We start from the raw sequence: 24,958 nt of genomic DNA, 5'->3' as shown, positions 1-24,958 counted from the left end.
ATAAAAAAAATATGTTCTTGTCGTGAAAGCATATATAATATTTCGTTGTGTATGCGAGGTTTTTCTTGGTTGTGAAATGTATTATAAAATTAATGCTTATTGAAGCGAAAATGTGTTTTAATAAAAATTATGGTAGTCGTAGATGGTGGGTGCCACCACAACTTCGGGATCGCGACGCTCATTCATTTTTCAGTACCACTTTGTATAGGCTGGCCTTTTCTATACTCTTTTAAGCTTTTATTCAAAAGATAAGGGTGCATTTGATTTGAATTAAATTGTGAATTCCATTTATTTTCTGCATTTAATTTGTTATAAAACAACACCATCCATAAAAATTAGAGCGATGCAAAATTGTATTTCTTTAAACAGTTGCCATTTTCGCCGCACTTGCCGTAGGCCAAAAGTAGAAAGTTGCCAGTTTTTGTCCACTCCGGCATGGCGTACGTCAGGTATGTGGCACCTACGACTAAATTACGCATAATCTATTTTGTTGTCAGTCAAATTCGTTCCCGCAATGGACGGAACGGACCCATTGTGAAGGACCTATTAGTCATATGGAATTTTTTTAAACATTTCTAAGCGTATTCCTTTGGTTATTGATCAATCCACACTCCTCATCTGATAATTAAGTTCCGAGTGGCATTTTTCTAGAAATTAAAAAAAAAATTAATTTTATCTTACTGCTACTTTGTTTATTTATCATCCTTACTTTTTACTTCTCCGCTTTATGTGCTAATACAAGGCGAATCCATTAAAGGTGGTTAATTCGGATGTGAGCATAAATTTGAATTATTTGTAATTTGAAAATTTAAATTTTAAAATAATTTCAACGCGACGAATAAATCACTTCTTTGTCTTCTACTTTGACGTGACATTCTAATGTACAAAATATTGTTGTTGGCCTAGTGCTACCACTTTTAATGAATTCGCCTTGGGCTGATATGTTCACTTGGCACCCGTCAAAGACAAATAATTCATTTCGGACATATAAATATTTTATACGGGATTTGCGACTAGAAATGAAGAAAAAATTAACAAATGATATAGAAATACTTGTACATACATAGACACATAAGTAATCGAAACGTTGTGCATACCAAAAACTACTACTGTACCGAGTGAAGAATATAAGTAGATAATTATGTGACTCAAAAACTCGAATTGCGAGCCGTTTTCTTTGCTGTCTCCCTTCTTCCCTTTCTCTTTCAATCCTTCACTTTGAAATGCCCGTTTGCAATTTGAAAAGAGCCAGTGCAGGCACCCCAAAGACAATTGAATACTGAAGATGACGTCTTCTCAAAACAGTTACTTTATTTTTCGGGTCGTTCCGGTTACGTAAACTGTCATGAGAATTTCTTGTGTTTGGTAGTTATATTGGATTCGGAGGGCGCAAACTTAATTTTTATCATCCTTGCTGGCACCCCATTTCCACTTATACATATTGTGAGACTTATTTTTACGAAGTAAAAAGTATGCAAAAAAGAAGCAAGGCAAATCATCGCGATGAGCTGCAGAGGTGATGCATCATGTACTTGCCTCACATAAACGACACAGTGCTGTTATTCCATATATAAAATGAACAAAAAAGGAAAAATGGACGGATTTTGCTAAAAATTTGTTTCGTACTCTGAACCCGAAAATCGAATTTAGTTTATAGCTTTTATATTTTCCATGAAATTAAGATTATTAACTTACTCAACGCTTTACCTATTGTTGGCATTTTTATGCGAATTATTTTTTGCTCTTTAAGCTAATTTTTTACTTCAGTCCTATGCAGACATAATGTATTGTTAACAAAACTATTCACTCGGCCACGGATGCAAAGAGAGTTCAGCTCCCATTCACCACAGAATCAAATAAATAGACGACAACTTAAAACAAATAAGCAGTTACAGTTACCACACCGAAAGCACGTCTTTCGTTTCGCCTTATATGTATTTATATATTTCAGCTCTTATTTTCAGAATTAAATTATAAAAGGTTTTGGATAATTTTTTGAAATGTCTTACATGATAGTTAGAAAATCGAATCGCATAGTAAGCCGAATTTCTCAAAAGTGGAATAAGCCAAGGCGAATATATTCAAGGTGGTATCGGTAAATCAGCTGATTTGTTTTTTTTTTTCTTTCACCGAGTCAATGTAGCTGTCAGCACAGAATGAAACAAAGCGAATTTATTTTTCGTTTTCTACTCTTCCAATACTTTGCTGTGACAATCCCAAGTACAAACCATTATTGTTGGTCTAGTGCCACAACCTTAATGAATGCGCCTTGGAATAAGCAGAGAGAAAAATGTATTGGACTTTTCAAAAAAATTGGCCATATACTTATAAGCTTAGTATAAATCGGCTGTGAAAAACTCTATATATTCGAAAATTGAAAATACGAATATATTATTTTATCTAAAATGAAGAAAAAAACGATTTAAAGGTAATTGGAAAGTCTTCGGGAATGTTTGGTAAGGAATAATTTTAATGCTGAGGTGGAGCCAACGGAAGCACACTTATCCAAGGCTATACCGTAGTACGAAATCTCGGCTATGCATTTAAGCAACTTACACGTAACTATATTTCACTATTCTGTTACAAATTACTTTTGGGTAAAAAATTAACTCCATGAGATATGCGCACATACATACATGTTTTAACGAATAATTTTATGCAAAAGTTAAGCGCCAATTGAAAATTGTCATAATAATTGTGATTTAGTTGGTAATATCATAAAAAATTAAGATATTTAGTCGTGAAAGAAAGTCGTGTTCACCAATCGTAATCATCTAAAATAGAATATTAATATACTTTTGTTGTTTTTGCTTCTTCTCTTGCCTTGGAATAAAAAATATCTACGAAAACACAAAATGTCTGCTCCATTTCTTACAAAGCTTCTTAAATTACAAGTAGGTGACTTCCAAAAGGCATTAATGCAAAGCATTCGTCTCTTTGTTGTTGTACTAACCATATTCGTTGAATACTTGTGTCTAACTCGCGCAACCTAATTGGAAACTTGAATCTCATTATCTCTTATGTTTTAATGTCTTTTTGGTTAATGGTACAGTATTCTCAAATTAAGCATAGGCTAAAAATAACTCGTTATTTTATTTTAGTGAAGAAATGAGGTTGTATCTGTACGATCTTTTAGCCTTTTATAATACACCAACTATTTCGAAAGTAAGAAATTCAAAATCAATTGCTGTTTAATAACGCAAGCTTAAAACTAATAATTTAGAAAGTAATAACTGTAAATTTAACTATATATGTGTGCATGTATAATTGATATCAAAATAAACTTAGAGTTAAATATATAAATAGTCAGACACATAAATAGGTACATACAGAACTAGCCCTGTAAATTCCCTAGATACATACACACGAGTATGTCAGTGGTAGTACGTATACACTAGTTTGTTTGTGTTGGTGAATTTTGCTAAGTAAAATTTTAGTTTTGGGCACGGTTCATGCCACAGTGTTGCCGCGAGCGAAAAAGCAAAATTACCAAACTATGGAAAAAAGTACCCAATACACAACCAAACTTTCAATGAGAAATTAACATTTTATTCAATGAAATTTTATTTCAACAAAAAATAAACATTTATTGATGTATGTACGTGTAAAGTACATATGTACATGAGTTAAGTGAAATTCATCAAACAAATATTAAGTTAAACAAGTTTCGGTCTAAATATACCTTGGTCGATAGGTTTTAAGGAAATAAATGAAGAAATATAGGTTCAGTGCAAAATTAAAACATTTTCTAGATGTCCACATTTCACACACTAAATTACTTTTTGACAGTTTCATTCAAAGTATTATAACTTGTTAAATTTTTTTTAAGTCGACGAACTGCTGCCTGAGCTATTCAAACATAGCGACGAGGAGCTGGTAAGGCATGCATGCATCAGCTCCTGTACAAAATATGGTCGGATGAAAGTATGCCTGATGATTGGAATTTAAGTGTACTCTGCCCAATCCACAAGAAAGGTGATCCTGCAATATGTGCCGATTACCGCGGGATTAGTCTTCTAAATATCGCTTATAAGGTTTTAGCAAGCGTATTGTGTGAAAGGCTGAAGCCCACCATTAACTAACTGATTGGACCTTATCAGTGTGGCTTTAGGCCTGAAAAATCCACCATCGATCAGATCTTCACAATACGCCAAGTCTTGGAAAATACCCATAAAAAGAGAATCGACACACCCCATATTTTTTTCGATTTCAGAGCTGCATTCGACAGTACGAAAGGAAGTTGCCTAAATGTCGCAAGTTCTAAATTTGGTATCCCGGCAAAACTAATACGGCTATGCAAAATAACGCTGATCAAGTCCAGCAGCGCCAGAATTGAGAAGGACCTCTCCGAGTCGTTTGAAAGCAAACGGGGGTTTAGACAGGGTGACTCGCTGTCTTCATTAACCTGATGCTGGAAAATATCGTAGGAGCCGCAGAACTTAATCGCTCAGGCACAATTTTTCATTAGAGCGTACAATTGTTGGCGTATGCTGGTGATATTGAAATCATTGACCTTGGATAAAGAAGCAAAGCTGGGTCTGGTGGTGAACGAGGACCAAACGAAGTACCTCCTGTCATCAAACAAACAGTCGACGCACTCGCATATCGGCACCCACGTCACTGTTGACAGTTTTGATTTCGAGGTTGTAAAAGACTTCGTTTATTTAGGAATGCCAGCCTTGAAATCCAATGGAAAGTCTCTCTTGCCAACAAATGCTGCTTTGGACAATGTGGCAATTGAGCAGTAAAGTCCTCTCTCGACGAACAAACTTAACACTCTATAAGGCTCTCATCATAACCGTCCTAACATATGACGTTGAAGCTTGGAGTGTGTCCCTAGGAGTGTTTGAGAGAAATATTCTGCGTAAGATTTTTGGACCTTTGCACGTTGGTGACGGCGAGCATCGCAGGCTATAGAACAATTAGCTGTATGAGCTTTACGGCGATATAGATAGATAAAGATAACATAAACAAAGCGGATTCGTTGGCTGCGTCATGTCGTCCGCATGAAAACAAACGCTCCAGCTCGAAAGTATTCGAAGCGGTACCAGCTGGTGATGGAAGAGGAAGGCCTCCTCTGCGTTGGTAAGATCAGGTTGGGAAGGACTTGGCTTCACTTAGTGTTTCCAATTGGCGCCGGTTAGCACGAGAAAGAGAAAACGATTTGTTAAACTCAGCGAAAATCGCGTAAGCGCCTGAAAGATCCAAAAACTTTCGTACTGCGCCTATTGATTTGCAGCCGTTCATTTTCGTTTCAAATTCAAAAGTAGCTGTTATTCTCTCAAGCCAGCCATTGGATACAAAATTTGCAAATGCTGTCCATACATTCGATAAAATTCACAGTACACAAATTTTGACAAAGTATGATATCAAAATGCGGAATTTCCATTATACATATTTACAAGTTTTCATCAAAATCACCATTTTAGAAATATAGTAATCAATTAACTAAAGCGTTTGTTAAAAAATAAATATCCCACTTTTAGTTTCCTATGTTGTAAACTTTAAATGGACAAAAACATATTATAGGGGATACGCAAATAGCATTATGAATTTTCACATTGTTAGAAAGTAATTATAGTAACTTTAACTATATATAGTATGTTTGGAAGGAAGAGCAGCTTTGATGAGTATTTGGGGACCGTCAGACTTTGATGTGTTAGATCTTAACTTTTCGTAAAGGTATTTGAGAACTTTTAATTCCATGAACTTCCACATAAATATAACATTTCTAGCTGCCAGATAATCACAAATGTTTGGCAATGAATGACCGATTTTTTACAAATAGCTTCAAGGACTTAGACGTAACGCGTAGCATTATTAAACACATCATCAATTTTGTAAGATGAAGTAGAGTCAAGCTTGATAACTAGGTTCCATCCATCTCTAACGGTGAAAACGACGCTGAAATTCTTATATATATATATAATTGGCGCGTACACCCTTTTTGGGGGTTTGGCCGAGCTCCTCCTCCTATTTGTGGTGTGCGTCTTGATGTTGTTCCACAAATGGAGGGACCTACAATTTCAAGCCGAACGGCATATATTTTTATGAGGAGCTTTTTCATGGCAGAAATACACTCGGAGGTTTGCCATTGCCTGTGCTATTAGAAAAATGTTTTTTTCTTTTAATTTTGGTGTTTCACCGAGATTCGAACCTACGTTCTCTCTGGAATTCCGAATGGTAATCACGCACTAACCCATTCGGCTACGGCCGCTGAAATTCTTAATCTACTTTAAACAGTATACGAGAACACGTTACTTAAAATTTAATTTACATGGGCAGGACAACTCAAAGAATTAATAATAAAGCATACATTTTGTATCACCGAAGCCAACGAAACTAGAGGAGCCTGCCTTGTACATAACCTTTTCAGTTCTTCCTGTGAGCTAGCATAAGCTTGACTGATAACTTTGAAAATACGAAAATAACTGTTTCAGCATTTTGCAACAAAGGTCATGATTTACAAAATTAAATGCTTTAGAGAAATCCATAAGGCAAAAAAAAAGGTGACCATTGTCAAACTTTATCCTTATGTCGTAAAGTATTTCTAACATAGCCGTAGATCAATTATGCTTAGGTCTAAACCATGACTGCTCAATGAGGAGAACAAATTATGTCCCTGCACAAATTATGAAATTTGCCCTGCCATCAGAGACTCGCATATCTTTGAAAAATTGGTAAAATGCTTGCAGGCACTTACAGTAGCAATGCTCTTTCTGGCCACAGGAATGATGACAGCCTTTTTCCACACCCAGAATAAATGGCGGGACAAATTTCAAGGATATCCAATTCTCTCCAATGGCATTCGACTTAGCACGCATGGCAGATATGAAAACTTAAAATTTAAACTATTCTTTTAGAGCAAGAATGTTAATCAAATTTTGAGATGGGGAACATATTATTGCTTTTACAGGCGCTAGTAAAATAGTCATTAAATGTGCCAGAGCCCATGTTACATTCAGACTTCGATTTTCCAGGCACATTTAGGTTTTTTAAAAAACTCCCTAAATCTTTTGATACTAGTGCAGGATTCAATTTATATATGTATATCATATTTAAAGTACAACCGTATCGACTCATACAACTGAGTTTTTGAGCGCTTTAAAGACCGAACTAATGGAACATCCGCCTTACAGCCCCGATTTGGCTCCTAAAATGATAGGTCAACGTTTTTTAACACCTGAAGAATCTTTTTAAACCTTTGAACAGCTTGTTTTGAAGGTATCCACTTCTGAATGGCAAAATGAAAATGCTTTGAAAATTAGTTCAAGTGAATATAAAAGTATATTGACGTCCAACTTCAATATTTTTAAAATCAATAAAGCCATTTTCATTACTCGTATTATTTTACTGTGTGAAAAGCAGCCCTCGTATCCCAGTGAGCATTTGACAGATCAGCGAACAGATCATTAATATTTCCAGACCTCAGATCATGAAGTTCAGGATATTCATGTTCCTGTTATTGAAATTAAAATGTGGTCAAAGTCAAAATATAGATATGATACAAGTATCATAAACGATTGATTCGACCTTTTCAATTGGGAAGTTGTGATCAAAGAAGCTCAATGGGATCGCTAGAAAAAGGGAACGTGTGCATGCAAAATAACATATCCTAATGCACAATAATTCGCTAAAAGGTTTACATCGGTATGCTGAGGGAAAGTATATTACGAATTTTCTTAAGTTAAAATTCAAATAAATCTCTTACAATAACTCCTCTGAGTTCAATCACTAGATTGTCAAATGAAAGTCACAAATTAATGGCAACACACTTTCTTTACTTTACTTCCAACACTTTAATTTCTAGATCTGACAGTTCATATCTTCTGGAGAGTTCTGTTGTTACAGCAGCTTACTAAACCCTGTCTGTGCGATGTAATCACCTGTCATCTTCGTCTAACTCATCGAACGGTCAACCCAGAAAGCGTGCTCTGTCTCGCTAAAGAAGGTTTGTTGGAATATATAGCTAGGATTAACTTAACATATTTCCAAAGAGCCTACGTTTATGAGGATTAATGAAGTAGCTAGCTTGGTTTTGAATTTAATTAATGGCTTGTTTCCTTCGTACGGGGCCATGGCCACGGCGCCAATAACTGGCGGAATATTATGGTCGCCATGTTAAAGAAATTACAAAAATACAATTAGACCAGGAAACCGCCTTTGTTATACAAGTACAAACTACCTTTACTTATACATATGTACATACATACCTGTATGTATTATTAGTTAGTTCTGGACGGTAAACACAGTACGAGTTTGGAAATTGAATGGCGAGGAGTCCAAAGGACTTTCTGATTTCTTCGTATATCGTATTGGGGCCAAAGGGTTTTCGAAATAGCACATGAAGAAATGTAGCTCCATCTTTTCTGCGCTTTCCTGAGAAATAATTTGTACAGTTCCCCTTTAACAACTGTCGGGAGGATGCCGATGACCGAGTAGGAGGTCTCTGAGACCAATTCAGTCCCCTGTCTGGCAAGCTCTTCAGCAATCTCATTTCCCTCTACATATGTTCCTATGTCCTGGAACTCAGATCAGAGAAATGTTAATTGCAAGCCCAAGAGATTTGATCTCCTCCTTACAGCAACTTACTAATTTCGTTCTGTACCATGGCGTCTTCAGAGCCTTAATCGCGACTTGACTATCGGAGAAAATGTTAATATCTCATTCGCTCCCTAAGCATTTTGCATGCCTGCAGGATCGCAAAGACTTCTGCTGATAACTGTAGCGCGTCACGAAAAACTTTTATAACAAATAGTAATTATATTTTTATTTTTGTTAATTAAATATCTAAAATTTTAAAATCGACTTATTTTGTTTCTTGTTTACAGTATGTTACGATAAATTTTAAGCCAGGTTGTCAATTCTACCTATCTGCAGAATTGATACCAAATGAACTGAAAAATATATGATCAACTTATTGTGGTGCTTCCACTCGTTCAATCCTTGCTTGAAAGAGTTACATATACGAGTATTTAGAAATACAGTCTGTATAATGAAAGCATGACCGACATAACGTGAAAACCATTTGACCAATTCGATTCAAACAAACTGTATGAATGGACTTATCATATTTATAAAACGTAATATATTCTACAATGGCTGCACATCTTTGCGTCATACTTTGCGTTGATTTCTGCACACGTTGTGGAGGTAAACGGCTCCAAATCAGCCGAATTTTCCTTGATAACTGTTTGAGCGTCCATGTTTGTTTTTCTTTGAGTTTTTGCTCAACTCTTGCCCAAACATTTTCAATAGGGTTGGCATCAGGCGACTGTGAAGGTCAATCCAACATATCAACCCCATTTTCCACTCTGTTTCCACTTCTTATAACTTCGGCTTCGATACTTGGGATCGTTCTCCTCTTGTAAAACCCAAGGTTGGCTAGTTCTGCCAAATATCTTCGAAACTGATGGCAATAAAGCTTTTTATTAAATTTTTCCATCAAAATTGCATTCAAATCCTTTTTCGGGGATCAGTAAAAATGCAACTTAATTGGATTCTTAACAGTTCGTTGAAGTTGTCGATTATCAGAACAACAGGACTGACGTATGCAACTATACACCCTAGAGGAAGATTCATTCGTGAATATTACGTTTATCCAATTCCGTTGAGAATTTGTTTCAGCCCATGCTAGTCCTTTTTGAATGTGTGATAATGAGAGCAGAGGTTTTTCACCGTGCTCCAGAATTTGAGGTATTCTGCACGTAAACAACTTCGAATCGTGTATTTGGATACATTAATACCTTTTTTCCATATAACTGTTTCAGCTTTAACCAACGATAGGTTCGGCTTTGTCACAAACAAATCAAAGATCTTATGATCTTGCTTTGGAGAAATACTTTTTTAGGCCTCGTTCAGGGAAATCGTCAACGTTTTTAACTTCAGTATACCGTTGCACCAATTTATTTATGAACGTCTTCGACATCTCCTGATATATTGCAGAACGCGTACCTCTTTAGCAACATTTACTTTTTTTCACGGTCACGCTTTCATTTAACAAACTGCACATTTACTTACTATACATATTATTATATTACATACATGTACTATAGGTATGTATATGCTGTAGTAATAGTAGTAGCAGTGTACCTTTGTAGTGAAATCCCTTATGAAATAGTAAGAAGTTGCTAAAGAGAAAGAATTCGTAACCCAACAGAATAATCTAAATTTGAAAATAAGAGGGATCGTATTTTTAGGAATGTAATAATAAATTAAATACCCACCAAAAAACTAGAGACGCAGTGAGGAACAAGACGGACGGTTTTATCAAGATATAAAATATGCAACTATTGCTGTACTCAGTAAATATTTTAAGAAACGGGATGCTGTGAGCTAGTTCGACGCAATAAACACATACAACTATTAACAAAATCCACAGACATTACTTTTTTAAACGGAATGAAGAGTCCATAACGAAAACAAAAACAGTTCAAAGGAGTTTATGTAAGATAGACAAATTGTTTAAAAATACAAAGGTTATCATAAAATTAAATTATTTACGTTTCATTTTATTACACTGTTTCATTACACACAAAATTTTTATATCAAAAATCTAGGAAGTTACGCCGGTTAGGGGCAAGCTGAATTTATCGGCATTTGCCAGAGATCTGTATCAGGTCAAACTTTCGAGGTAAAAGATACCTACCATCACTTAGCTTTTTTCACTAAAAAGATTGAATACATGGTACAAACTTCACACAGCATAATAGGTTTCTAATGAAAGAAGGCAGTCGTGGCAACTGAACAAAAGTCCGATATTAAAATTTTTCTGATGAACAACCTTGAAGAAGAACTGAATATTTCCACCAGCCAAAAATTAATTTCAATATATGCTATTTTTTCTCTCTAATTTAACCATTTTAAATTTTTTCGATTAAGCTAGCTGAATTCAGCTTGTTAACCAAAGTTACAAGATAACCTGACGTTGATTGCCAAGGTGGTCAGTCATCCGTACATTGGCTATAGCAAGCAATACTACGCGATGACCGTGATTGAGGAATGACTGGACCTTGTCGGTTAGTCATTGACTCCGAGGCAACACAGGGGGGTGCGTTGACTGGAGGTATCACTTTCGTTGAAGGTCGCGAGACTTATGCCGATGAAGTAATAACAGTAGCGCAATTGGTAATTCTTAATCTCCATCGCGGTAAAGTCGAGTTTTGTGCTTACGTTGGCGTAACCCAGGTGAACTTTCGCTAGACGCTAGGAAGTTCGACGAAGCGTTACTGCAACATCACGAACGTTGCTACGCTAATGGAGCTTCAAAAAATGTATTACCTCACGGGTTGGCTAGCTATCATTGGTTGGTTTCCGGTAAGGATTTTTGTTAAGTGATACTTTGTCGCGCCATGGTTCCTTTTTAACCAAGTTGTAACGATAGGTATTAATTTATGAAGCCATCTACCTTTAGGCGATCTATTCCTCCGGTCTTTTCAGTGGGTGATCGAATTACATCTTTCTTCTGCTACAATATCTTTAAGCCTTACTCTAATGTGCCGTTCGAATAGCCTTACATATTATCTCTGCATTTCTTCTACAAAAATATGTCCATCGGCGCTAGTCCTGCTGTGGCGAAGGAAGCGTCAGAACCATTAGACATTGTACGGAAGTCGCATATAGTCCCAAAAGCGCTTAGCTGATAGACTGATATTAGTTTTCTTGTGTAGCTATTTACATATATTCAAATAGATGCGGCGTACAAAAGAAGCAAGTGGACTACTTTCTATTTTTTATGACTAGTGCCACCGTTGTTTGGTATTATTCCAGACAAATCGGATTGCATACTCGATGACTTCTTCACAGCAAGGGTATTCGGCAACAGAATTAGATTTAAAATTTAAAATTTCTCCCTAATCGCTGAGCGTATGAGCGGGAGGAGATTGCGATAGCTTCGTGAGGATTATGCAATCACGATGTCGCGATTGGATGGGTGAACAACGTGCGTTCGCAATCGAAGCGTATTTCAAGGCAAATGATTCGTGTACAACTGCTCGTCGTAGATTTTATTTAACGTTTACGTGATGCCACAAGTGAAGATTTGATTTGTTCATGGATATAAAGGTCTCGGGCAACAAATTTGATGGCAAACAGCTCACGGCCGAGGCCCAGCTGGACATCCAGACGAAATGAACAAATGCTTGCAATATAATTCGCGTTAGTCCATGCGCAAGAGATCGGTTGCCCAAAGAGGAAAGATCTTGAACTTCATCCCTTCAAGGTCGAACGATTCGATTTGATGTATGTTAAAAATGTCTACGAGACAATGTTGGAGTAAAAATACTATATTTTGGAGTGATGTAACCGATTTTCATTCAATGGAAGTGTGAGTAAACAAAATTGCCATTATTGGTCACCCAAATAACAAGCCCCACTATTAAAACATCAACCCCCCCTTCACAGTTCCAATGTTGGGTTGGACGGTTCGGTGGGCATTGTCAAGCAGTGGAATAATTAAGCCATATTTTTTTTTTTTTTTAATCGACAAGGGCAAGCAATTCCTCGGAACGGTGTCTCCTATCGACACATGCTGAAGGATTTTTTTGCCAATAATGAGAGGACATCCTTCCTTCAGTGCACACACATGGTTTCACTTTTCAGCGAGTGGTATATAGTGCGGATATCAGATTAAAAGAGTGTCGGGTAACGACCAACATTTAGAGGAAATGATTTAAAAAAAAAAATTAATAACCACACTTGTCTCCTTTGTAATAGTTATTGGCATACAATTTTATCATTACAAATTCTTTTTCAATTCCTTACTCTGCTATCGGCCACCCTAAACTTAATAGCGGGATTCGAATGGATAGTTACAGTCCTTACATTAAAATTTATAAATTCCACTGCCTTTCTGCTGTTTATTAGAACTACATCAGCTTTATGCTCAGATAATTCAAAGTTTGTGGACGTCAACCAAGGTTTTATACTGCTCACTGTTTCACTGGTAATCCTTTCAATTTCTTAGATGCGTTTTGCCGCTATTACCAACGCGATATCATTCAGTACTCCAATATCCTTAGTTCTTATGGTATATATGTAATATACCTTTATCTTCTGCGAATGATGATAGTCAGATACAAATAATTCTCTTAAGAATTTTTCCCAATGTGTCGAGCCAGCAATCGGTCTATAAGAAGTTTACCATGCGTAGGATTTGCCTTTTCCACCTCTTTGGAAAAGCGCCTTCATTAAGGCAGGTTTGGAATACCGCTAAAAATATGTATGGGTGTATGTATACTATTTCTTATACATAGCTACAAGAAGGTGGTCCGAAGATATTGATTGTTCTAATGTCATAAATCTTGTTTTGTACTTGTAGCTCATACAAACATCAAGTCACGCATATCGTTGCAATATCCAAACTAATTGCTTCGGTTGCGAAAGAAATACGCCAAAAACTCCCACTAAATATTGCGAGCTTCAAACTTTTTTACACCAGGGGCCAAGATTTCTACTGCTTTCAGTTGTTGAGCGCGGATGATGGACCTTGGCTTAAGTTGTCGTGCTATTATGTTCAAACGCTACTGAGCTATTTCAATGTGACTGCATGGATGCTTGATATTGGACGGTTGATACAGAGTCACAGTGGGGCTCGGCTCTCTTGGAATCGGAGGTGCGTCTGAATGTGGTAGGGCAGTTTATGCTGTTGGGTCACTTTTATACTAGTACATACATAGTAATTATTATTATTTTCGTGCTTGAATGGTTCAAACCAAATCATTGGTATTCCAAATTGCATGTATATATATGTATTGGCGGTTATTCATCCATCAATTCAACGCGAATGCAATCACTTGAAGTCTACATTTAGAATCACGAGAAGATTGAGTGAGTTTATCTCTTTATCAGGTTTCCTTTCTGGAACTTGGAAACAATCGCAAGTGGAACACCATAACCGATTGATATACCCACAATCCTGTTATATATTTTTAAACACATTTTTGTATATTATTTTAAAATCATAAAAAAATGTTCTTTAAAATAATTAAAAGCTTAGCTTTGAGAAAAAATGGTAATAGCTGAATTTTTTTTGTTAGTGGATAAATTTTGATTATGTATCTGTAAGTTTTTCTTCAGAAGAATTTTGATGCAGTACTTTTGTCCTATTTTTTTATATCCCTATTATAATGCACGTAAAAATCGATTTTCCCAAAAATTTGACGCGATACCGAAATCGGTGAGTATCGATCAACTAAGTAGGGTTGCCCCTAAGCGACAGATATTACTAGACCGTGGAGGTTAAGGTGAAGGTTACTTGTAAATAGTAGTAAAATCAACTCTTATTACGCTAAACTATGATATAGTGACTACAAGCGAAATACTTCGCATATTTATCAAAGATGCACATAGTAAAATTGACATACCAAAATCGTTTAAATTTAAAATAGGATGTTGCTCTAAAGTTTTTGGAACTCGTAGAAACGTATTATGCGTCGCAGGGCGTGGAGGGTCCATTGAGTCATTAATCTCAGGATGTCTATCTATCCGCTCTAAAGTCTCCTCGTCGCTGCTGTTAGACTTATCGTCGGCGCTTTCATCACCCATCGATTCGATATCTATATGCTATGATTTAGAGGTCAAGAGTAATGTTAAAAACTATAAACCAATACTTACTTGATTTTGTAGAGTTTTTTCTTCGTTCATTGATGGTTCCATGTTATTTTCATTAGTTCCTATACTTTGATCGCAGTCACTTATGAAATGCTTTCGATCGCGAGTAAATGAATGTTGTACAATCGCAGGAAACTCTCTTTCAGACAGAGCACGTTCCGAACCAATGCCATGTTGGGCACGAAACAAGTCTGCACTTTTTATACGTTTTTGAGGTGGTGGCGTTAAATGGTTTTTACGACTCCGAATCACATCGGTGTTATCCCATTGAAGGCATGCCTGATAATTAGAAACATGCATATTATTACGCATATTATGTTATGCAAAAACATATATTAAGTACCTATGACCTTATTTCAATATCAAAAATTCGTTTTTAAAATCATTAAAACCAGATTATGTTTATGATCATAGAAATATGATGTAACGTTTTTCTCCGACACAAAGTAAAACAAATAGAAAGAGCAAGGAGTTGGGGCGTGATTCTATAATAAAAGGTGAGCAGCTGTCTCGCTCCTTCTTGACAAAACGTCTTTAGTAGAAAAACTAAAACTTATGACTATGAATAAGTTCGTGCGGTTTTTTTTCGAAATTTGAAACTTTATTGACGTAAAATGGTTACAAATTTAATATTCAAAATATTGTCCATCGCTTACTACTACTTTTTCCCATCTTTCTGGCAATTCACGGATTCCCTTTGTGAAAAATTCGGTCGGTTTTGCCGCAATCCACGAATCGATCCATTTTTTGACTTCATCGTAATTACGGAAGTGCTGGTCAGCCAGGCCATGTTGCATCGATCGGAAGAGATAGTAATCGGATGGCGCAAGGTCTGGACTATACGGTGGGGTAGGACATCCCATTTGAGCGTTTCTAAGTATGTTTTGACCACTTGTGCAACATGTGGCCGAGCATTGTCATGTTGCAAAATAACTTTGTCGTGTCTATCGGCGTATTGCGGCCGTTTTTCTCGCAGTGCTCGGCTCAAACGCATCAATTGTCGTCGGTAGACATCCCCCGCAATCGTTTCATTCGGTTTCAGTAGCTCATAATACACAACACCCAGCTGGTCCCACCAGATACACAGCATAACCTTCAGGCCATGAATATTCTGCGCCGACGTCGATGTTGAAGCATGGCCAGGGTATCCATACGTTGCCCGACGTTTTGGATTGTCGTAATGGACCCACTTTTCATCGCCAGTCACAATTCGATGCAAAAAACCCTTTCTTTTGTGCCGTTGAAGCAGTTGTTCGCATGCCATAAAACGGCGTTCAACGTCTCTTGGCTTCAATTCATACGGCACCCAATGGCCTACCTTTCGGATCATTCCCATGGCTTTTAAACGTTTGGAAATGGTTGATTGATCAACTCCCAAAGTTTTTGCAACCTCTTCTTGCGTTTGAGCCGGATCTTGATCGAGCAATTCCTCCAATTCGGTATCCATGAACTTTGGCGGCGCACCCTCGCGTTCTTCGTCTTCCAAGCCAAAATCACCACTTTTAAAGCGTGCAAACCACTTCTGGCACGTTCGCTCAGATAGAGCATGCTCACCATAAACTTCCACCAAGATACGATGACTTTCGGCTGCTTTTTTCTTCATATTAAAATAATGAAGAAGAATTCCCCGCAAAAACACATTATTTGGCACGAAATTCGACATTTTCAAGTGTGGTAAAAATATTGTTGTTTACGCTTCAAATAAAAAACTTATACTGACGTTTGTGCCTTACGACAGTAGCTCTCCAATGAATGTTTGGAAATGTGGATCGATGGAATAATAATCAAGTTACGCCATCTGTTGTAAAACCGCACGAACTTATTCATAGTACTATTAATAAACTTGCTAATGGGAATCAAAGTTAAAATATTTGATGAACAAAACTTAGAAAACCAAATCCAATTATTTTGTAATTAAGTAGTGGTTTTCATTTAGTAGATCATAATATGTTGCTTCCTACATAAATCAGCAACAACAACAAATCATTGTTTTTTTAAATAATTTTTCCCAATACCTACAAGAAGTATGATACAATGGGAAATGGGGATACACGAGATTACAATGGTGCAACGTTGTATCAGATATAAGAAGCGATAAGGCATTTTTTATATTGTATTACACATAAAAAAACTAAAAATAGTAATAATGGTAATTCGAATATATACAAAAAAGTTTTGAAGTATGTCCGATAATCATTTATGCACAAATACTTAATAAAATCAAAAAACTATAAATAAATCAAATTGGAAAAATTAACATCAGGCAGACAAAACTTGAAATAATTGAATAATAAGAACTAAATGTCGGTCCGCAAGAAAGCTTCGATATCAGTGTCCGTATAGTTCAGAAAGGTTTCATATGTTGCAGAAAAGTTGCACAAAATTAATCACCCTATCGGAAGATATATAATATAATTTACGCACATGGCATCATACGTCAATCATATTTGAAGCTTGTGAACTAGACAGCTACAGTATGCAAACAAACAAGCGACAGAGACAATAGAGCGCTTACCGTCCAAATATAGATTTCTATCACTCAAAATAATTTTTTTTTGTTTGGTAAAAAAGTTATTCGAAAACAAAATTAATGATTAATTTTGAGCTACCTTGTATATATGATACTAGGATGCAGCGCGAGTAGCTCGAAACTCACTCATTGTTCAACTGCTGAAATGTTTATTTGCAATTTTCGAACTTTTGAACAGTTAGAACAGCTAAACAAAATTGTCAATTGTATGTAAATAATTTCCAGTCCCAAGTCAAGCTGAAATTGCCCTTTGATGCTGTGCTGCATCTTGCGATATTAATACGTGCATCAGTGAGTGATCCAAGTTCGAGTCAAAACTTTTAGTATCAAACTGAATGTTCAATCAATCAAATCCCGAATTTATCTTGTATCCGATGGTCAGTCAGTCGGTTTACCAGTTGAAATTGAATTGCAGCCTGCACGCTACTTAGCTTTATACAATACTCGTCCTTATTTCGTAATGAACCTTGAGCCTCATGTTGTGTGCTTCGCGTTTAAGTCGCTACCAATTAAAAAACGACCTTGAAAACGATTTAAAAGGAACAAATAGTCTTGAGATTTCAACTGGTGTCTGGGTAGACTGTAAAGAACATTTAACGTCAATGACTATTTTAAAGTTTAGACGGATACGAATCTAGTTTGGAATTCCTTTGTGCAAATTTCTTCATCTAAATGATGTTTTATTGTACTTTTCCTTAAAACAGCGCTTCCAGCCCTTGCGCTTGATAGCTGTATCTTCAGCAAGGTAAGTTTTTCCTTGCTTGGTAATTTTGTTTTATAAATATTTTATGTGAAAAGATTATTATAAATATGTGTAAAAGGCAACAAATGCAGTTTCGCTTGCAGTTCATGTACTCATGGGACACAACTACTGCTGGAGATGCCTGAGCAATTATGGTAACATGGGTGCAGTCAATAGCGCCTATTACTCCCTTAATGCTAAATTTGTTGCGAAGACTGAAAATGTTTTTGTTCTGGTAAATTTATATTTTGCATTGCATATACAACCTTGTTGTATATATGTAATTTTTGTTGCTTAACTATATTGACACGAAGTTCAAATGGAATTCTAAATTTCCGAGTATTTCCGATTTCGTCTAAAAAAACCTCCTGAAAGTATTCTAACAAAATTTGGCAAGTGGCCAAAACTTTCCTGTGGTCATTTCTAGGAGACAAACAAACTAATTTTTATTCGTGTTCATTAAAATATTACCTAGCTTCATTTTCGAGTTTTTTTTTTAAATCAACTCAAATCCAACGATCTCTCCATATTTTTCATTTTATAACCTTCCAAGATTTCACTGACAAACTAGAGATTATTTTATTAGTGTAGGAACTAAAGAATGCTTACTGATACTGGATTAAGTAAAGCTTAAATTATAAGATTTATTTTTTATATTATTAAAATTTTTTTAACCAGAGGCATTATTAGAGTATTTGCCGTGCTACTTATCCCACAAAGTTGGTTTTGGGTACTGGAAAAATAATAGTGACGCAGGATGATTGGGAGTTATTTGTAACAGACTGTAATCTGTAATTATTGTAAAAAGTTTGACAAGTTTTGACAACTTATTTGTTTCTTGTTTATTTAATTTTTTGTATTAATATATATATATTAATATATCCGATATATATATATGTATATACAAAGTTTCCAACTTAGTGAAAATTATAAAAATTAATAAATTTCCATTAAAATTTCACACTTAATCACAATTTTTAGAAAAATTTCGGATATGTAAATTAGTTTTATAGTTTGAATTTAGAATTGAATTTTATAATAATAAACTGCAAATTTCAAGGGGCTCAAAGACCTTTTTCTTTTTGCGGCGGCCTTGTGTGTACCATATTTTGCGGAGTACTTTTTGATTTTTGCATGTTTTTAGCCTAAATGTTTTTCTTTTAGTATGATAATAAGAGTTGAAATATGGTACAAACAACAAACAGGACTAGGAGAAGATCCTTGTTTTCCATTAGGTGTCGACGAGTAAAAAGGGTGTGCCCTAATCGGAAACGAGTATACATCTAAATATTGATCCTTTCCATATCAACTGAATATACAGGTGCATTATTTGTTTATAATGATGGGAGAAATTAAGCCAATCATTCTTTCGTTAATTAGAGAAGTGGTAAGTTTGTTATGTGACTTAGGGCGAAGTTTCCTCATATCTCAAAATGGCATTATTTTTAATGTACTATCGTGGGCAATTAATAAGCCACAAATTTTTGAGATATTCGCATTTCGATTGCTTTACTTGAGGAAAGAGAGCCGGTACATATTATGTGTTTTCCTGTTCAAGAGCCGTATGTTTTGAGGTCAAAGGTGATTGCTTCAGATTCTACGGAGAAGCCTGATTAATAGTGGTTTATCGAAGCAAGTTATATAATATTAAAATATACATTTACTACCATGGAAACTGTGCCCAAAGAGGTTTTTGAGACGACGTTGTGAGTCAGTTGTGGTATGTGTTCAGCTTTTCATAGAAATGAGCTATCAGGTGATGTTGAGCATTTATGAATGCCACAAATATTTAATAATGAAATTGTTTTTAAGTATTCAGGATAGTTTACAAGATATATGAGGTGATTGTGGGTTATTGCCAAACCTATTTCATGAGCTTGGAAGGCGTTACCCGTGTTGGGGGTATCCGAGTTAAGATATTGCGCTGTTTTCTCCTTCAGGCAATATGTTATAATTATGTGAATAACACGATGTTTGATCTTAGGAAGTTCGGATTCAACGGGTCATTATAATTATCAAATCAGAATGACTGCCTCCATGTAGATCTCTATCAATATCCCATGTTAAAAAAGGCAATACATTATACACACATATGTCTTAGAAAATGTAGACGACAGATCAACGTGAGTTAAGGTAGAATGTGACTAAATATGTATCGGAGAGGAGTTGTTAAGAGAGTAAGATTCTCTTGCGGGAAATAAGTTTTGATTATTTTACCTGTCTTGTCAGTTTTCGGTGAACCCCACAGGGCAAGGATGAAATAGTTAAAGTTTGATCAAACAATTAGAGGGCGTATAACACAAGTCTACATGTTTTTGCATTCTCTTTTTTTTAATATGAGATTGCTTTCCGTAGTAATTTTGGGCGCCGAACATTCTGGTGTCCAAAGTGCATATCACGGCAGGTCGACAGCTATGATTTAAATGTAAATATGCTCCAAGTCCAGTATAAAAAGTATAAATTACTAAATAAAAAGTGGTACAATTAAATAAATAAAGATGCTTATTTCAAGGACAACTCTAATCCCATATACCTGACGTCTGCTCTGTAAGTAATTGTTCATAGAAGCTGTATAAAACAATTCGCGGTGAAGTCATCGGTCAACGATGACTCCACTCCTAAAAGTATGCACGGCTCAACAATTTTTAGCATAATCAAGTTTCCAGAAGTATCACGGCAATGGCTTCAATCTTTGGGTGGTGCAACTTACGACGCTGGTAGTTTTTATTATTCAGTTATTCAACTACTTGAGGAAAAAATATGCAGAAAATTGATTATTGGAAAAATAACGAAAGAAGAAAACCTTCAAAAAAGGTCCTATTATTCAAAATCGGAATTTTTGGTGATGTTGGTATTCTAAAGTTAGTATTTAGATGCATTTCTGCTGAAAGAAGCTTGCACTATAAACCCGATAAAGCTTTTGCTTATCCACGTGCTTTTGACGAATTCACCTCCATTTTTGGACTTGCATCTCAAATTGTTACTTGGCAATATATTATTAATCCTTCAATAAAAAATTACACTTACAGCGCACGCTTTAAAGCGTGAACACAACCAAAACGTGAACAGACATGTTTGTGCATTGACTACTCTAAAACGTGAACAACCCCAAAAAGGTCTATAACATGAGCAATAAACGTTACAGTTATTTGAATGTTGTTTACATTGATCTCAAGTAATTTTGAAATTGGGGAATCCCCTAACTATAAAATAGGCATTTTATTCGTAATTGCATGTAAGGAGTAAAATATTACAGTCGCGGTTTTGGTTTCGCAAAGAGTGTTTCGTCTTATGTTTTCTGGTGAAAATGACTTCTAAAAAACCCGTCTGCTTGACATTAAAACAAAAGGCTAAAATTCTCGGCCTTTTAAAAGAGGCTCATCTGTGAAGATTTTAGCAAAGAAATATGATAAAAACTGGTCAGTAAGTGCTCTAATGTTGGAAGAAAAGGCAAAAACACTGCATGCAAAATTTAAAGAAAATGAAGGCAAATTTCGGCAATGTTTATGCCACCAAACGTTACTCCCCTCATTCAACCGATGGATCAGAATTGAGCCTTCTAGCTTCAATAGCAGCGACAAATTCTGATTTGCTCGAGTCGTTGAAAAAAATTAACTTAAAAACAGCTTATTTTAAATTTTGCGGTAAACAATAGCCCTTGGCCGTTTAAAAAGAAAAATGGGAAGCTGAACTTCGCACCTTGATGAGCAATACCGTCGATCTCCTTAGTAGTTTAAATCCTGAGGTTCGATCGTGTTCGCAGATATGCTCAAAGATATGTACATATGTGGCTTATTGAAAAAACTTTTTTTATTAAAAATTTCAAATTGAATGCACGTTACCAGTCATTCATGAATAGAACGAAGATATCGAGGAGGGCAATGCAGATGACGATCATCAACAAGACGTCGAATCCGATGATGACAGCATATCAGAGCAACTGGAGAAAATTAAGCCGACTGAAACAGTTGAAATTTTCAACAAAGCTTTAATATGGGCTGGCCATGAAGACGTCGATCAAAATTATATGAGTGTGCTAAGACGGTTAAGGGAGAAAGCTGTGCTTCAAGTTTTAGAAAAACAGAAGATACAAAAAAAGATGACTGATTTTTTTAAATAAAACCATCGTATGACTTAATTTTCAATTAATATGTAACGAAAACAAGAATAAAATGTGAATTTAAATGAGAAAAAATATATTTACTTAGTTTTTTTTGGGCATTCCAAGACGTGAACACATTTGTTAACGTGAACTGCTTTAGTTTGAATTAGTTCACGTTATCGAGCGTGCGCTGTACTTTAAATTTTCAATCTACATTTGCTCAGAGCACCTGCACAGCAACCACAAAAATGCAATTGGCAACATATACATACTATGTAACTAGTTCAGTTGGGAACTGTCAGTTGCCAGTCGCCATCTAAATAATTTCAGCAACCCTAATTTAAATACAACGATAAAACAATGAAAAGTACTAAAATATGTATTGATTCTTACAAGTAAGGTCATTTTAAGGTTTTTATTGTCAATGCCGTCAATATTCGAATACAGAACAGAAGTTAACAACACTTTTTCGTTTTCTATCGTTTTCCATACACAAGTCAACATTTTCTAAGAGATGTGAAGCATAAAAGTATACTCGTATACATAAATACGTCAACGATTATCCACCAATGGATACCGATTAAATATTTCAAAAGTGAAGGTGAGTGAAGCCAAATATATTGACAGAATTCACCCCTATATTCCTACTTCCATGATTCATTTTCACGAAGTTTTGTCCTTTTGTTTGTTAGTGCTAGTGCGTTCCAGTTAAACTAAGCTTAAAATTCCAATTTTGAAGGCTTAATCTCAATTTAAATAACTTACCGCATTTATATTAACACTGAAAAAGCGACGTTTAGTGCTTACAATCACAGAATACACGACTAAAGTTATCAAGCAAGGTGTTTCGGCAATTGAGAGCTCGGTGTACGAGTAAATACCGTTATTAAAATTACGAGTCTGTGTAAAACGCAAAGATTAATTTGCTTGAACGATGAGCTTAAATGGTTATAAATGGAATTATGGGGATGTTTTAATTAAACTTAAGCCCAATCGACTGAAATACTAAGTAGAGAAAATTGCCCAATTTTTTTATTATATCTAAATAAAGTTATATTAGCAAGTTTTCATCTTATAATAAAGCTAAAAAATAAATAATGGTAAACAATTTATATTTTCTTACTGTGGCAGATGTTTTTGATTCCTTCATAAGTGGTGTATTATTGCTTGTACTGCTACTGTAGTTGGTCACCATTGTGGACGCAATTGGACGTTCGGAAGTTGGCTTTGAATTTGGAAAAAAACTGCATTTCTCAGCAGAGTTTACTTCACAAATGTCTTTATCGAAATCACGCTTACATTTAGTATCTAAGGAAGTATCAATGGGTTTTTTTTCTGAAGAAATAAATCCAGAAGAATGCCAGCTTTCAGAAACGTCGGTTAAGCCTCGAATTTGCAACAAATGCGCAGTTTTCAAAAAATCGGGTAGTTGATCATGCCTTACATTTACCTCACCATTGTACATGAAACTGTAAAAAAGGTAAACATAATATCTTATTAATACTTATTAAGGTAAATAATTACCTTAACAGACATTCCATGTTCTCAGAGTGAACATCTCGTAAAATTACAATCGGATGTTTGCATGGATTTGATTTCAATAGCTTCCGGAAGTAAGGACTGCAGGCACTAAGTACTACTCTATGAGCATTAAAAGATCGCTGATCACAAGACAAAGTAACATCCACAAAGTCTTCTTCATCTCGCAAGCGTTGAAAGCAGTTAAGAATAGATGAATGAAAATCGCTCCACTTCAAAGCGTACTGTTGATGATGTTGTTGGTGAATTGTAAGTTTTTCTGGTAACGAAATTTCTTGCTTTTGTTCCATTGGTATTAAATTTGGTGATACCGAGCACATCCTTGGGTCTTTAATAAGGAAACCCCTTATAATGTATTAAAGTTGAAATATTACTTATTGATATGTGGAGCAGCTAAACATTGAACACTGGCATTATAAGTCCCACATTTATGTATGTTGTTTTATGTTATTGCCGGACGAAACCTGAAATAAAATAGCAATAGATGTATGTAAGTCTCTTACCTATCTTCATAATATTTGCACAAAGTTTAATTTAAATATTGCTTAAATATACACCTATAACTATTCCAAGCTAACAAACAAGTTTATTTATTCCTAGTTCTTATGTTTTATATCCAAGACATAATTGAGGAAAATTAAACGTTCACTGGGAACATCAGACATGCGAAAGTCACGCTCATTTGGCTGCGGCGGCAATATATAAGTATGTAGATCTCCATCTTCAATTTGGAATTTCAAAGAATAGTTGCTAGAGAAAAAAAGGCACAAATGGTCAAATACTGAACTAATAAACTCATTATTCTCACTTATTTTTCTGAAATGTACTCGTATCGGGAACTAACAAATTTAAAGCTAATTAGTTATGCCAGTGATCAACATCGCGTCGGCGTTTGTTCAGCTTCTCAGTGAATATGCTAATGTTTGACTAAAAAATATAAAGCAGATATACAACACAATACATAGTAAGTACACGGTGGCTGATGAATTTTGCTACATTAAGAAACTCAAATAACTTTTTTTTTAGTGTATGGAATTCATTTATTTATTTTTTTTCAAGTTGAAGGTCATTAAATTTTATTAAATGTATTGTAGCTTAACTAGTTTTAAAAATAATTGAATTTAAATGCCCCCATGCTCGTTGACACAAGTGCGGCATCTTAGTAATCAGTTGTTCATTGCTGCTTTGAGAGTTGCGACAGGAATAGCCGCAATTGTTGCCCGAATGGATTGTTTTAGTTCATCCAAATTTATTGGCTTTGTTTTATAAACTTCTTGTTTACATAAACCCCACAAGAAAAAGTCAGGTGCAGTAAGGTCAGGCGACCTGGGGGGCCAACGAAATTCGGAGTTTCTTGAAATCAGTTTATTGGGAAATTTTCGTCGCAACTCTGTCATAACAGTCTGGGCTATGTGAGACGTTGCCCCATCTTGTT

The 24,958-nt window shown here is 35.5% G+C and overlaps 1 protein-coding gene across 7 annotated transcripts in view; it reads right to left on the bottom strand.

The window, feature by feature from the left end:
• Window positions 1-24,958, bottom strand: part of LOC128864279 (protein abrupt) — a 134,954-nt gene that overhangs the window by 51,816 nt on the left and 58,180 nt on the right. For all 7 annotated transcript variants that reach the window (XM_054103864.1, XM_054103866.1, XM_054103867.1 and 4 more), the window contains 4 exons: window positions 23,509-23,987; window positions 23,108-23,453; window positions 14,614-14,889; window positions 14,364-14,562 (listed from right to left, as the gene is read on the bottom strand). In XM_054103864.1, the coding sequence (XP_053959839.1) occupies window positions 14,364-14,562; window positions 14,614-14,889; window positions 23,108-23,453; window positions 23,509-23,843 (1,156 nt within the window). In that variant the 5' untranslated portion in view covers window positions 23,844-23,987. The remainder of the gene's footprint in view (window positions 1-14,363; window positions 14,563-14,613; window positions 14,890-23,107; window positions 23,454-23,508; window positions 23,988-24,958) is intronic.

This window comes from Anastrepha ludens, chromosome 5 (assembly GCF_028408465.1).
Source record: "Anastrepha ludens isolate Willacy chromosome 5, idAnaLude1.1, whole genome shotgun sequence".
Taxonomy (NCBI): domain Eukaryota; kingdom Metazoa; phylum Arthropoda; class Insecta; order Diptera; family Tephritidae; genus Anastrepha; species Anastrepha ludens.
The sequence above is the reverse complement of the archived record's forward strand: the minus strand, read 5'-3'. Positions and strand labels throughout refer to the sequence as shown.